Consider the following 15,169-nt stretch of genomic DNA (forward strand, 5'->3'; position numbering starts at 1 on the left):
TGTTGTCTATCAACTTGTTCAGTCCAGGATTTGACTCAGGTCAAAACCACCCATAAATTACTCTCAGACAACCCCCTCCCCCCCATCTTACAGATAAACTACTCCTGTGCAAAAACACTTAACATCTCAGAGTGAAGATATAACAGTTTCTCAGATGATATTCTTGTGATTGAAGCGTATTTTGTGTTTTATTGAGGCATACTTGATGCAAAAGCATTTAACAAGGGTGCAGGATAACTTGTCCCCAAGAGGAGGTCAGGAGGCTTGTAGAAAAGAGAAACTTTTACAGAATTGATAATTCTACAGCTATATCTGGCCTTTTGGGCTCTTTCCACTCTGTAGTGAAGGGTTCTGCAGTTACAGGGGATTGGGAAGAAATGAATGACCGAGCAAGGTCAATACTGAAGTCTTCGTCTTCTCTCCAAGTCTGTTGATTTATTTGCTTACATCTTTTTTTTTTTCTACTTTATGTCAACTCTGGACTTTGAGATGTTTGCAGTGTCTTCTGCTTGCTCTGTAATGCCTGTAGCACATCTTTGTGATAGGACTGTTGAGCGTAAGGAGAAGACCTACCATTGAAGAGAGAGGAAGGTGCATGGCATGTGAGGAGGGCTCTGCAGGTCAGTGGTGGGGTCTCCCGAGGGGCTGAGGCCAGATATGGGCAATCTGAAGGACTAAGCAGCCAAGGCACGGTTGTTGGGATGCTACACAGGTCTGCAGCTTGCATGCCCATTTGTGCCTTGTCTAAGGTGTTGACTTCAATCCATCCAGAAAGATGCAGGCGTTGACGTTGTCTTCCTCTGTACTGAGCCATCAACAAAACAGGGGGGATGGTGGACCCTCCTCTCCTTGGGCAGTTTTACACAGCTAATTCTCTTCCTCTCACTTTTTATTTAACGCAGAAACTACTCAACAAATCTGCCCCACGGATCAACAGAGTTTATGAGGCAACAGTCAAGCGCTGAGAAGAGGGCTTAGAAAAGCCCTTCTCAAGTCTGATAGCTGAGCAAATCCTTACAAAGGGCTAAAAAGGCAGATCTTTAGGTTTCTTTTAATAATTTATGGTCTACCAGTGCCCAAAAGGCTTGGAATCGTGTCCGTGAATTGTAGAAACGTATCTCTGGAAAAGCCGTGTGCTGCGAGTTCAAGGCCTGGGCAATTTCAGATCTGATCCAAGATACTGCTTCTTAGAAAGGTAGTTCCTTCAGAGAAAGAAAAGGAAAAACAAGGGTATACTGATGTTTTTGACTTGGGTCCAGATCAAGAAAGGGGAATAAGATACTTTCTCCACTGGAAGAGTCACCCAAAAGGAGTCACTGGGGCAGTTAGGCTATTTAAAACTCAATTAGAGAATGTCATAGCAGTTGGTGTAATTGGGAGAAGGGCCCTGTTGAGGCAAAGAAGAAATTGGGCTGCATAACCTTGTTATTTACTTCTGTCTCTGCTCCTATAATAACACAGAGAAGTCTGGTTCATCCATAATTAGACGCTTCCTGGCTCCCCTTGGCTGATGGCAACTGAGATAATCAAGAATCTGAAATTAATGACTTTAGAAAGACAGCTTATCATCTGGGTTCAAATTTACTCAGGCAGATGAGGGAGCTAAATCCAGATTTCCCATATCTCCTTGTTGCAAGGAGAAAAAGGCAACCAAAAAAAAAAAAAAGTGAAAAAAAGCTTTTTCTAGGTAAATAATTCCATTACTGAGATACTGAGAAACTTTAAGCCATTCTTCCAGAATGGTGATTTAGTCCTGAAATCAGAGAAAAAATTGAGGCCTATATTTAGAAAGCCAGCATTTCTACAGACCTACAGATACTGATCTTGCATAAATGTAGAAGTAAATGAACTGAGATATGAGAAAATACATAGTGCCTATCTGAGATCAGGAGATGGGGAGTCTGGAAACGATTAAATTTGCTCAGGGAGTCTAAATATATTAGGTCGAACATCAGTATCTGAAAATAAACAGGGGCAAGATAAAAAGACATGGAGCAAAACTTAAAACTAAATTTCATTCACAGCAATTCATTGTTACCAGACTCTCGCTGGTGAGCTCTAAACATCTAAAAAAACAGGAACAAGTTCCTTGAAATTACAGTTGTGAAGTTTCTAAACTGCCTGTTTTCGAATGAGATGCCGACTTCCTCCCTAATCAATTTTACTGAAGTCAGAGGCATTAGATGGGGGCTTCATTCCTCCTTTACATCTCATACAGAGATGCCGCTCAGCAGTTTTTGTGGGGAAAACGTCATTTAAAAGCATTAAAGTGGGACCATAAAACTGACATGCTTTTCCAGAGGAGGCAAACGCAGTGTTTGCAATTTAAAGACCTTCTGACAGTCTTTGCCATTGCAGTTACTGCCTCTTCAACTCTGAACACCCCACTGCAGTCAAATTTCAGTGAAAGGATAAACAAAAGCGGGATGTCAACTGGGAGCAAAGCCACCGCAGCAAAACTTTGCTGGTGGAAACGGATGCTCAGCTGGACTTCATGGCAAGGTAACCACTTTGGGCAAGCCATTTAAATGTTTTTTATTCTGAAATAGGGACAGGTTGGTTGACTTCTTGCTGGGAGCAGGTGATGTCTGAAAGAAAAAGAAGCCTTGTGATGGTTAGTAGTTCCCTTAACTAGCCCATAGGTGCTAAAGGCACCTAATGTGAGTCAAAACAGGCTGATGCTGTCATTCTTAATAATCATTATTATGATTATTAAGAAAATTAGGAAAAGAACATCATCCATGTTCCAAGTCTTCAGCATGTGAGGAGCGATGGGGTAGGCCAGTGTGAGGCTGAGTCTTCCACAGACCATTGGCAAAGAACCCTTTAGTCCAAAAAAGAAAAAAAGAAACCTAGGGAAAGAATGATCAACATCTGATGCCTCAAAGTAATGGTAAATACAAGCACATTTTTGTTTAATATCCAAAGTCCCCCAAGCATCTGACAAAAAACATGCACGACCCTCTACCCCTGACCCCACTACTCCTTTCCAAAAAAGAGAGCCAGGAATTTCCAACCAGTGGCACAGCCAATTTATATAAATTATATCGAGAAAACAGGCATATATGCAAAGGATAGCTATAGCCTGGGATCCCAGCAGTAATAAATACTCTACCCACCCAACAAACTGTCATGCTGCATTGTGTGAAGTTTTAGATAGGATATGCCTTTCACATGACTAATGCAAGAACAATGAAGACAACATATGTTATGGTTTAAACTACAGTTGTCCTTCTTTCTGGGGGGAAAAACAAGTACATTTTTGCTGAACAAAACCTGAGCATGTTGTTTGTTCAAGGCTTAACCCTGCAGTCAGCCAGGTCTGGTAGAAGCCCTGTTAACTATTATTTATAAATAGAAACCAGTGATAAGAGGGAAATAAGGAAAGAGAATATGAGGTTGCAATGTGCATTTATATTCATAAATATGAAGTATTTGTTCAGGTTCTAGGCACATGGTTTACTATTTTAGCTGACTTGTGGCTATCTGGGTATGTGCTCTTAGCCCACAGCAAATTTAAACGAATTGAGCCTATTTACTGCTTAGCCTAAAGCTAAACTCCGTTACTTCTCTTTGCCACTAACCAAGAGCGTGCAGATAGCAATTACCATAGCTCAGCTGCAATGTGGTAGCTCTCCAACCTGTATCAACATCATCATCAGTGGCAGGGAGAAGGTGAAGCGTGATCACTCGTGAAGGAAGAGGCAGCAAAACTGCCTAGATTAACAGGATTTGCTTATCACGCAGCAGAGTGTAGACCCGTGGGTCTCATTGCCACGGGATGCTGTAGGTGCTAAATGTCTCCTGGGGAGTCTGGACAAGCACTTGAATGAGAAAATTCACTGAAAGTTACTTAATGGACAAAAATTATATCCAGTTCAGGAGGTGGTCTGAGCTATGCCTAGTAAGATGCAGAGGATTAGGGAAGGATTACATGTGCTCGCTCAGTTCCTTCTCTTCCTCAGGCACCCAATGATGCTGCTGTTGGAAACAGCTGCTGGGCTCGACAGGCTCTCGGTCTGACGCAGTTCTTATCTTCTTACATCCCAGGCTGTTCGCGTGCCTGAGCCCTAAGGATCAGCTCTGATCTGGTGGATATATTTCATTCTGTTAGCACGACCGATCACCGGGGAGCCACGATGCCTCTTAAGGAAAATGTTCTCTTTGTAGACATTTTAGCTGGTAATGTATTTGAAAACAAATCTGCAAGTCCACGTTGATTTCTTGCTGCTCTCCGAAGGACATCCAAACCACCCTTGCAACTGCAAAGAAGCCTGTTTGCTGAGCTAAAACTCCAGTGGGTATTTTGATAGCCCGTTCCATTTCAGCATCTAAACCACAGATTCGAGGAATAAGTGTTTTGGCAACTAAAATCAGGTAAAATGGTCTCCCTCACTGCATTCAGCACCAGCTATATAACATGATGTTACAGAGCTTGAACAACTAAATTGTCCTCTGTTGTGGGAGTGATAAATATGAGCCTGAAGCCTGCAGTGGCTGGGAACAAACAATCATGAAGCCAGATTAGGTGGATGGTCACATTTCCCGTATTTCACAACAGATTTCTCTCTCTTTTTTTTTTTTTTTTTTTAAATAACAATACAGAGACAAACTTACGGTGGGAGAGTCCGATCCAGAGGTAGCATCTTTTATTAATATCGCATGAGATGCAGCTTTCCCCAACTGCCACAACTTGGAAAAGTCAAGAAGGTGATGGCCATACTGACATATAACCCCAGCCCAGCCAGAAGTCAAGAAGGTGATGGCCATAGAATCATAGAATCATAGAATCATTGAGGTTGGAAAAGACCTCTAAGATCACCGAGTCCAACCGTCAACCCAACACCACCATGCCCATACTGACATATAACCCCAGCCCAGCCATAAACCAGCTGCCTCAGTACCCCGAGGTAATGACTGGGTAGTTCTGCCGCCATTCCTCCCAGGACTTCGATAAATACTACTGCCCGAACACCCTTGTTCCTACTGACCCAGGTGGGTCTATGGGAACCATCAAGCTTCACCTTTGGGCTGCAGCAAGGGCCTGCCATTAGCGAGCAAGTCATTGTTAATGCAAGATCATCTCTTTTAGATGAAGGTGGGATGGGATGAGGTGTCATCACAGCAGTGTGAGTGATGCATTTGTTACAAGATGCTGCTTGGTACCTGAATAACAATACAAATGACTACAGCAGTGCTGCTTTGCTGTTTGTGAAAGCAGTTCGTGTGTCCAGCAGCAGGGAAATGTCAGAATCTCTCACAGCAAGGAGAGATCACACTCACTGTCTGATATAGTGATTTTAATAAAGACAGACACAGATCTTTATTTCTATCTTCTAAAGCCCACTATGTTATGCCAGGCTGCATTACCCCGTGTGTCAATGTCAGGCTGATAGCATTAAATTGCCAGGAAAGTGCCATACTAGCCGGTGAAAAAGGTATTGCATTAATAGAGCTGGTGTGTTGGGATAACAGGCTGGATGGCTTTGCTTTGGAGGAGCTGTCGTTATCTGTGCTGCAGTGGTGGCTGTAAGCTCTGACTGAAGCTGGGGACCCATTAGAGCAGATACTACACCAGCACGTGGGGAGACGGTCTCCTGCATGAAGGGGATATGTCTAGACAGGCAAGCTGGGACACAGGATCCAGGTAAAATCCTTGGGATTACCAAGGATTGGTAATTATCCACGGAGGATCATGTGTTTCCTCGAGTGACAACATTGTCCTGACCTCTCCCCCCCCCCAAGTCACTGCCCTGACCTTTGTTGTCGTGCCAGATCCGCACTTTGCAGAGATCTCCCAGGCTCAGCATGTCCGAGAAGTTGAATTCGTCCATCTGGTTCCTCTCAAACTTGTTAGACTTGTTGGACTCCTTCAGAGCCAGGGTCCCGCTGTCCCCATTCTCCCCAAACAGGATTAAGAACACGTTGGCGTCGGTGCCTGCTCCTGGAGAGAGAGAGCAAGGCACATCGTCACAAGCTAGCCTGCCGCGTAGGGCTGACACCCAGCCTCCAATTCCATGGAAATGGAGGCAGCAAAGGCAGGCTGGAAGAGGCTGCAGTGATGATCAGGTTTCTCTGGGCACAGCCAACAAATTTCAGTGAAATTGTGCAGGGTCCTGCAAAGAGGACACCCCATGGTAGCTAACAAGCCAGCCCTTCCAGTCCGTCCCCCAAATACAGCTGGAACGCTTCGCCCTTGCATTCGAGGTATGGTGACCGTGGTGATAGCAGTACTAAAAGGAAGCAAGAGTATCTGCTCCGGATGGAGCACTGTGCATCGCGTCGCTTTGCAGAGGATGTCAGTGTCGTCATTCCCATTTGGGAAGCAACGTGACTTACCCAGCAACATCCAGCAATCTATGGAAGAGCATTAAAGAACATACTTTAACTTTTCTAGCTATAGATGACTTACCCAGCAACATTCAGCAATCTATGGAAGAGTTAAGAACATACTTTAACTTTTCTAGCTATAGTCAAAGTATTAGTACACATTGTCCTGGGCTTCCCACTGGGCCACAGTCTCTTTTCCACACTGTGGTCTCCTTCTGCAGTCCCACAACCTCCTCCAAGCTGTCCTGTGGCACCCAGGACACTTTAGCTGGGGTCTGTCTCGTGCTGCTCTCCCTGTGTCGTACGGCACAGGGATTTGAAAGAAAAGTGCAGATCATCAACCAAACCACTCTGGCATCTTGTGGCTCATTTCCCCCTCCCATAAGTCTTCTTTCTATAATCCTGTTTCTCAAAATATTGCCACGCTGCGTTAATAGAAAAAGTCCTAGTTTCTTGTACAACAGTTTGCCCCAGCAACTCCCACCTCTTCTTATGTATATGTTAGGAAAAGAGTAATTTCTAAGATGATCTTTATTACCTGATACTGAATTTCATATGCCCATGACTGCCCATATTTTGCTGCAGAAATTTTCCTGACTTTTGGAGAGCTTAAGGCCAAACCATCACCTGCAGTGCCCTTACAAACGTTTTAGCTGAAGGTGTTACAACGATTTTACCTGGCACTATTTATAATTTGACCAAAATTATTGCTTTTTTTTTTTTTTTTGATGCCATAATAAAAAAGCAGATTCATAGGAAGAAATTTGATTCCGTGTGGGCAGACATTCATTGCTGTGTCAGAACCAAAGCCTTTGAATTGTGGAAAATGAAAATGAGATCATCAAACCCAAATCTGTCTTACAAAGAAAGTCAGCATCTGCTGCCCTCGGTTAGATAGCCCAGCTTTGAAAACTCTAACCGCCTGCCAAGCCATTTCTTACACAAGAGGATCGTAAATCCACTTTGGACCACACCGACAGTATTTCCCACAGCTCCATTCACAACACAATGCAGGGACAAAGTCGGGGGGACAGAAAACTTTCCGAGAAAGCTACCACTTCTTCGGGATAATTATTTGAATACAGAAATTAGGAAGAAATCACAACTCTTCTATAAGGAGGACTGAAAAAGACATTAAAAGAAGGAAAAAAAGAGGAGAAAAAGAGTCGAACAGAGAAAAGGCAAAGCAACATTTGGTGTCCACTTGAAAAAATTGCCTATGTTAAATTGGGGCTAATTTTCAGCCGTTCCCTGGGAAGGACTTAAGAAGGAAGAGAAAGCATCAGGGATTCAGGCAGTTTATCTGGCAGTACCTTTTATGACCCTAAAGCTTGCTGAGGTGAGGAACAAAGCAAACTAAAGTCCATTTCCTTACAAGGAGCAGGCTCCCAATTAATGCAAGGTCTCAAAAAGCACAGAACCAACTGTTTCTTAGCAAAACCTTCCCCGCAGGAAGAAGCCTCATGCCGTGACATTTCCCTCACAAGCAATTAGCGGGAGATGGGCAAGAAAAGAACAGGAATCGCTGAATCAATGTACATTTCACCTATTTGGGTCTCTCTCTGATATTTTTGTTGTGGTTGTTAATTCCAGGAAACTGTCAGGCACATTTAGGAACTGTAACAGATTTGATAAATGAAGAGATGAGGGTACTGTGGTTGCACAGGCCTTAACTGGCAATGAGTGCAATAGTTCATGGGTCGATACCGGGGTCTGCAGCACTGAACTTTGTCATCGACACCCTAAAAAATGACAGAGTGCATCCTGAGCAGATTTCCGGATGACATTAAATTTGGGGGAGTGACTGACATGCTGAAGGGCAGAGTTTCAACCCAGGTGGGCCTTAAGAAACTCGAGGTCTGGGCAAGCAGAAATCCCATGAAGTTCAGCAAGGAGAAATGCAAAGTTCTGCGTCTGGGGTGGAATAAACCCTGCACACGTACGTGCTGGGGAGTTGAAGAAGACCCAGAGGTTATAGCAGTAACATTCATATTCAGGTTGAATCTAAGCTAACAGCAAGTTCTCAGTTTTCAATGCAAACTGCATATTGGGCTACATCAGGAGGATCATGGCCAGCAGCTGAAGGGAAGATCTTATCTCCTTCGCTCAGCACTGAGAAGCCCACACTTAGACCATGCTGCCAGTTTGAATCCTTGGGTCATGTCAAGACACTGAGGAAGGCTCAGCAGATGGTTGCCAAGATGGACAGGAGCTGGGGCACATGACCGTGAGGAAAGGCCAAGGGAGATGAGCTGGGGCAGGTGAACAAGGGGCCCTGTGATCACATGGAGGGAAGGTGGTAACGATGACAGGGTCATGTGCTGTGGAGTTGTCAGACCATGCCCCAGGGAGCCACAAATTGCTGGGGACATTCAGGTTGGGCATCAGGAAAAAAAAAAAATTCTTAGGAAAATGGTACAGATCTGGATCAGGTGCCTGGGGAGGTGGAGGTGGTACCACCATCCCTGGAGGTGTCAAACGCTTGGCTGGGCAGAGCCTTGACTGATCTGACCTAGTGCTGGCAACGGTCCTTTGAGCAGGAAGATGGATGAAATAACCTCCAGAAGCTCTTTCCAACCAAAATGTCTATGATTTTATGATTCGTATTGAGCAGCTGCATCATTTTTAAACAAACTGTGGGCTTGAGTCACAGCCTTCTGAAGCCAGCCTTCTGAATGTCCTTCTTTTGACTTAACAGAGACTTGGATAAGGCACTAGGAAATGACACCAACTGCCTTAAATTATGTAATTTGTAGGCTGTAGCTGAGCTGACAACATACTAATTAATCTTATAACAGCAGAGATAAAAACCTCCTGCTTCATTAATGCTTGGAAAATGAGAAAGCAGTATTTATTCTTTCTCCATCTTTATTGCATTACCATGTATACGATGCCTGCATGTAGAATACAGAAAGTCTACGTAAATCAAAATTAACAGGCGAGGACATTTTTATGCCACAGAAAGAGCCATCAGGTGATCCGGCTCTACTGCAGCTGTGTCTGTGGGTCATACCTTGAAGAAAATGAGCTCGTGAGTTACTTCTCTTATAAGATCAAAAGTAAAACAAGATGTTGGTTTTAACCAAAGTTTCCCCATCTGACTTGGGACGTGTCTGCTGTAATAACCCCTTTTCCCCTTATCTGTGTGTACTCTGAGAGCTGCCTTCTGAGGTACTTCTGATGGCCTGTGGATTTGACCTTTGAAAGAGAGGAGGTTTGACCTTTCCCTGATGCAAACTCTGTATGTTACACGATCATCCAACTGAATGACTTCTGGAAAGCCAAACTGTAACTCAAAGGTTTCTTTGAGGAAAAAAATAAAACAGGACTGTTGTTAAATATGTGTGTATGGTGGGGAGGAAATGGCTGATGCTTTCTTGTTCGCTGCAGGACATTTTCTGTGGGATTCGTTTTCCCTAACTTTAACCATCTAGCCTAACTTAATTGTGCTGGCTCTGTCTGAATCTGATGAAGAGAGAGTGACAGAGACCCTCCAGAGGATGATCCAGACCACTGATTAAGACTCCTCTCCCCTGTGAATTGACCAGAGACAGTCTAGACTAGAAGAAACTAAGACCAGAAGTGTAATTTTTTGGAGAGCGACAAATAGGTGAGCTGAATTTTCTTTTTTTTTCAGTGTGCCTCTGATGCACTGGAAAGTTGAAAGCTATTGCAGAGAAAAACTTTATACCTAGAAATAAACACGTCTGATTCTATTCATTGTGGAGCATTGCCGTCCCTAGACAATGTCAGTGTGGCAGGAGATGATATAACATGTTTAAACTAACCATCAAGGATAAAATGTCTTTCTTCCTGAATTGGTCCAACCAGGAGTAATTGTGGAATACATAACGATCAAAGAGGGGAGATAGTTCATGACTTGTACCCTCTTTAGATAAGCTGGATAAAGTTCAGCATTATGTCAGTGCGCTGTGTGATCTAATCATAAACAGACTCTCTGAAACCTCTCTGTAATCTGCTCTTTCCTACTGGTTGTCGCTGTTCATAATGAAATAAAAAGTTTTATCATTAATACCCATCATCCTTCGTTCAATAGGAAGGGCAGATCTGTCTGCTGTTGCTGTCATCTTCTATTCTCCTCCTGCTTCTATTATTTCCATCGCCTTTGTGAGTTAGGGCTGGATTTCACAAAAAGGTCACAGAAAGATCTATCATTATACTAGATGGATTGCCAGATACATAAACAAATCTTCCTCTCTCTCTTTTGTTTTTTATATTTCACTACATGTTTTTCAGTCAAGCAGCAGACAGAGCAGATAAATAAAAAATGGTGAGGTGGCACGAAGACATTCTGCCAGGGGGATTTTGATATTCTCAGATCAAACCTCACAAGCTGCATAAATTACCACTGGTAAATCCAGAAAAAAAAAAGAAAAAAGAAAAAAGAAAGAGAGGTAGAGATCAGGAGGTGGTTATGTGCACTGGTGTGGCAGAATCCCCTTTGAGGGTCAATCTTTCAAACAAGGTGTCTGCAAGATAACGTCTAACTTGCCAGAGAGGTAGATCAGGAGGTGGTTATGTGCACTGGTGTGGCAGAATCCCCTTTGAGGGTCAATCTTTCAAACAAGGTGTCTGCAAGATAACGTCTAACTTGCCCCATTTTGGCACGAGGCAGCTTGTATGTGGTTGCAGCTTTCATTCAGCAGCCTGACAGAAGTTCTCATGAAAAGAGGCAGTGATCCCAGGAAATGCCATAGAAATCCCATTTCTTGGCTTTTGAAGATCTGCAGCTTTCTTTATACTCTGTTCCACCTCTTCTATCTGGTGTGCATTTAGGGATGGTTTTTCACGGCCTGAGATAAATGGTCTCAAAACACTTTGAAAAGGAGGGTGAATTATTGCTCCTCTCTTTGGCCAAAGTCGATAGTGCTGACTGAAAACCTGGAGCCCACCAGCTTTGACCGTAGCCTTTTTTCCATCCTACGTGGATGGACCTGACCTGACCAAAAACAAAAAAGGGGGTTCCTGACCATTGTAACATGGTCTGGCAATAGCTTCTGTTAAGGTGTCTTCAGAGGAAGCAGCGAGCAGTCAAATCTAGGCTTTGTGTCTAAATATTTTATGCCCAGGGCTCAGATCGGGATGAATCCCACAGCATAACAGTCATGATGAACAGCCAGCCAAAATGGAGGTGTTCCAGCATAGTAGGGCTAAATTATGCTTTTTTAAATCTAATTTCAAATTAAACAAAATCAAACTTCATACTAGAAAAGTCATAAAATATCCACCATGGACTTGCCTCCAATATCACTGGTTTTAACCTGAAGAGTGTATGTCGTGTCCTCCATCATCTGCTCATCATTTATCACAGCTGGCATCTCACACACAAGACTTCCCTTGGCATTTTTCAGCTTTGACAGCCATTCACCATAGGTAAATGTGGCCACTTCTTGATTAGTCAGGTTCTTCAGGACGATCTGTGAAGAGCCAAAATAAGGGAAAAAACTTCAGCTAAACTTCAACTGCCATTTGAACGAGGGCAAAGATCAAGCCTATAAAGTGCAGTGTGGTAGGACATGGGTAGAGCTCGGTCATAGCTTCAAACCTGTACTGAGCTCTTCTGGGCTGAATGGAACTCTCTGCTATGGACAATATTTGCTGTGGTGACTTGTCCTGAGAAATGGTCTTCATAATATTGGACCTTTTCATGCATGGGGTAAAGAATAGGAAGAAATTTGCTCCTCTGACATAAGTTACGGACAAAGCTCATCTCTAAGAGAGTCAGACCTTTCCTGGAAGCCAGTATGGAATTAAATCTAAAGAAGAAGTAACAGAGAGTTATTGAAAACCTCACTACCTCTCCTTGAAGTACACAGTATCTTTCTTTTGCCCGCCTCCTCTGTGCAAACACGCAGCAATCATTGTAGAGATGTGCAAACCGACCCCAAGCAAGTTAAAGCAATGCACAAGATAAAATTAGGCCAGCAAAACTTAATGCTTCACACTCTTCTCCCTCTGGGAAAAGGTGACAGAACAAACAGTATGCAACAGATATTAGTCACACTGTCTAATGTGTCACGGGAAGGAGCTCAGATGCTGTGGTGATAAGAACAGAATAGGAACCTGTTTAGAACAAGCCAGTGAGTTACTCCGACAAACACCTAATAAAACACCCACCTTTATGTGTCCTGTTGAATGTGGGCTCAGTGGGCCACCAGTTTACTGCGAGAAAGGCATGACACATGCCTACAGCAAAAACCTAGCAGTAAATTCCCACTAAATGGGGGGAGTTGGAGGGAAGGGAGGAGACAGGGCTGCAAATTACCATTTTTGTTACTATCTAACAGAAACAGAGACCATACCCAAGTGAAGGAGTGCATCAAGAAACAGTGTCTTGCAAGGCACGTCTCTGCAAAGGCCATGGAAACATGAGCCCAGATGCGCCAGAGAAGTGTGACTTGATATTAGGAAGAAACAAATCATGGAGTCGTGGAAAATGTTAAATTAAAAGGGACACCTGGAGGTGTCTAGTCCCACCTCCTGCTCCAAGCAGGCCTAACTGCAAGGCCATGTCCAACTGAGTTTTGAAAATCTTCAAGGGCGGAGTTTCCCTCCATCCTAGGGCTGCATCAGTCTCATTGGGAAGATATTTTTTCCTTATATCCGATCAGGATTTTCCTTGCTGCGACTTGTGTCCATTGCCCCATTCCCTTTCACTGTTCACCTCTGAGAAGAGACTGGATCGATGGTCTCTCTAACCTCCCTTTAAGCAGCAGAAGACTGCAATTAGATTCCCCCTTAGCCTTTTCTTCTCAAGGCTTAAAAACTCCATTTACCTTAGCCTTTCCTAGTATGCCATATGCTTCAGCCCCTTGACTATCTTAGTGACCTTCCACTGCACTCTCATATATCAGTCTAAGAAACTTATAAAACTTATCTTGAGATAAAATATGCTCAAATTCTGTCCTCAAACTCATGTGTCCCAGTCCATGCACTTCTGTTGACCCCAACCAAGCTTTGCCGGAGCCTTTAGCAGTTCAAAAGAAGAACATTGCTCCAGGTTATAAGAAATGATTTTAAAGAGGCCAGTAGCTACACCGAGTCTGAAGCAGTAGCCGTGCTATTTGTGCATTGTACTGTTCCTTGGGTAGGACACTCATCTGGGGTTTTCTTTCTGCCTGATGTTAAACAGGGATCTGTAACACAGCACCTTCATCCCAGAGGTACAGGACATTTTTGGGCTGTTGAGGCTGTCCCACTTTTCTAAAAAGCTGCTTATTCACAGCCGGTGACACTATTACTTTGTGGTCAGAAAATTGCTGTGTGAGTCAAGAGATGTTGAATCAAATCCTTGCTTTGAACCAAGCAGAAATCAGGTCTCCACCACCCCAGCTGGTGCCCTCTCTGCTGGGGTACAGACCAGAAGGAAGTCTCCTCTCTCAAGGATGTGTGAATGATGTCTACATCCTCTTAGGAGTCCAACCTAGAAACTTTTCTCTGGCTTAAATTCGCAAATTTGAATCACGAGTAATCTCGGGTTGACTGAAAATGCCTTTTTCCCCCCCCCTTGGTGCATAAACACTTTGCTGGAAAAGGTTCAGCCAGCTCTACCTCTGCCCTGCTTGGACATGACAGCGACACTGTTAGTAGCAAAATGTCCTGAGCAAAGCTTGCAGGGAAATGTCAGGAAAGCAGCGGGGGTTAGAAGCAGATTAGAGCTGCCAGCTGGAGTGCACTCGCAGACAGAGAGATCAGACCTCTCACAAATAACCAGCCCATGCCCAACGCTCCAGATGCTGTCTGGGAAAAACTGTCTGGCTCCTAAAAGCGCCAGAGCAAAATGCCCTCTCTTTCCATCCCCAGCCCCTCACCCAGGGTGGGTGAGTTCATCCCTATGCAGCTTCATGTAAGCAGTTAGCACAGACAGAGCGAGCAGCCTCTGCTATCTCGTTCTGGGATGGTGCTCCAGATAGGAGCAGACAGGAGCAAGAGATTCATTTTACGAGCTTCGTTTGCTCAGGGGAGATCACAGCAAGGGACATGGAGGCAGCAGGAAACCTGTGGCAGGCTGATTGCTCAGTCACAACGTGGGCACGTTGCCTACCTTGCCTAGCGTGAACCGCCTAAACATCGGGCATCCAGCCCAAGCACATCGTGTTGGCCCTCCCTATGGTCCGTGGTCAGAGCTGGGTATCACCAGGGAAGCAACGCATCCCACCCAAGCTGGGGGCAGGTAAACTGCCATTCAAGGCATCTCTCCCTCTCTCAGATCGCTCGCTCTGCTGACTACAGAGGAGGCCTAAATAGTTTGGTAGAAGCGGTGAAAGCTAAACACAACTTTTTCAGTGACTTAGATAGCACAAAATGAATCCCACCCTACAAGGAGATGTTTGTGGTTGTTGCACACATACAGGATGATGCAGGATTTTGGTTTGGATCATGAGGGTCAAGAAAGTCATCTCAGGGAGCCAAGCTGAGGCTATTTTTATTTTCTGTCTGTTCCTCTCAGAAAAATTAGCTACCGCTTGGCAATGAGACTGCTGCTTTACATTGCATCTAAACTGTTTTTTAGGATACCTAGAACTCGCTGCGGACATCCTGCGTGCTTTTAAGCTCAAACGTTATCACTAATTATGCATAGGTTTTAACTGGGCTGTAGAACACCTATAGAAATGAAAAGGAAGCGGGAAGCAGGAACGGTACATATGAATAAAATGTTGATAATTTGCCTTGTAGCTGAGCAAATATCATAGAATCATAGAATCATTTCATAGAATCATAGAATCATTGAGGTTGGAAAAGACCTCTAAGATCATCGAGTCCAACCGTCAACCCACCACCATGCCCACTAAACCATGTCCCTAAGCGCCTCATCTAC

General features: G+C 44.1%; 1 protein-coding gene across 1 annotated transcript in view; it reads right to left on the reverse strand.

The window, feature by feature from the left end:
• The window catches only part of LOXHD1 (lipoxygenase homology domains 1), a 134,545-nt gene that overhangs the window by 13,014 nt on the left and 106,362 nt on the right, over positions 1-15,169 (reverse strand). The window contains exons 35-36 of the mRNA XM_009278427.1: positions 11,591-11,768; positions 5,759-5,944 (exon numbers count right to left, since the gene is read on the reverse strand). Coding sequence (XP_009276702.1) covers positions 5,759-5,944; positions 11,591-11,768 — 364 coding nt within the window. The remainder of the gene's footprint in view (positions 1-5,758; positions 5,945-11,590; positions 11,769-15,169) is intronic.

The sequence above is a fragment of the Aptenodytes forsteri genome, unplaced genomic scaffold (assembly GCF_000699145.1).
Source record: "Aptenodytes forsteri isolate BGI_AS27 unplaced genomic scaffold, ASM69914v1 Scaffold178, whole genome shotgun sequence".
Classification (NCBI taxonomy): domain Eukaryota; kingdom Metazoa; phylum Chordata; class Aves; order Sphenisciformes; family Spheniscidae; genus Aptenodytes; species Aptenodytes forsteri.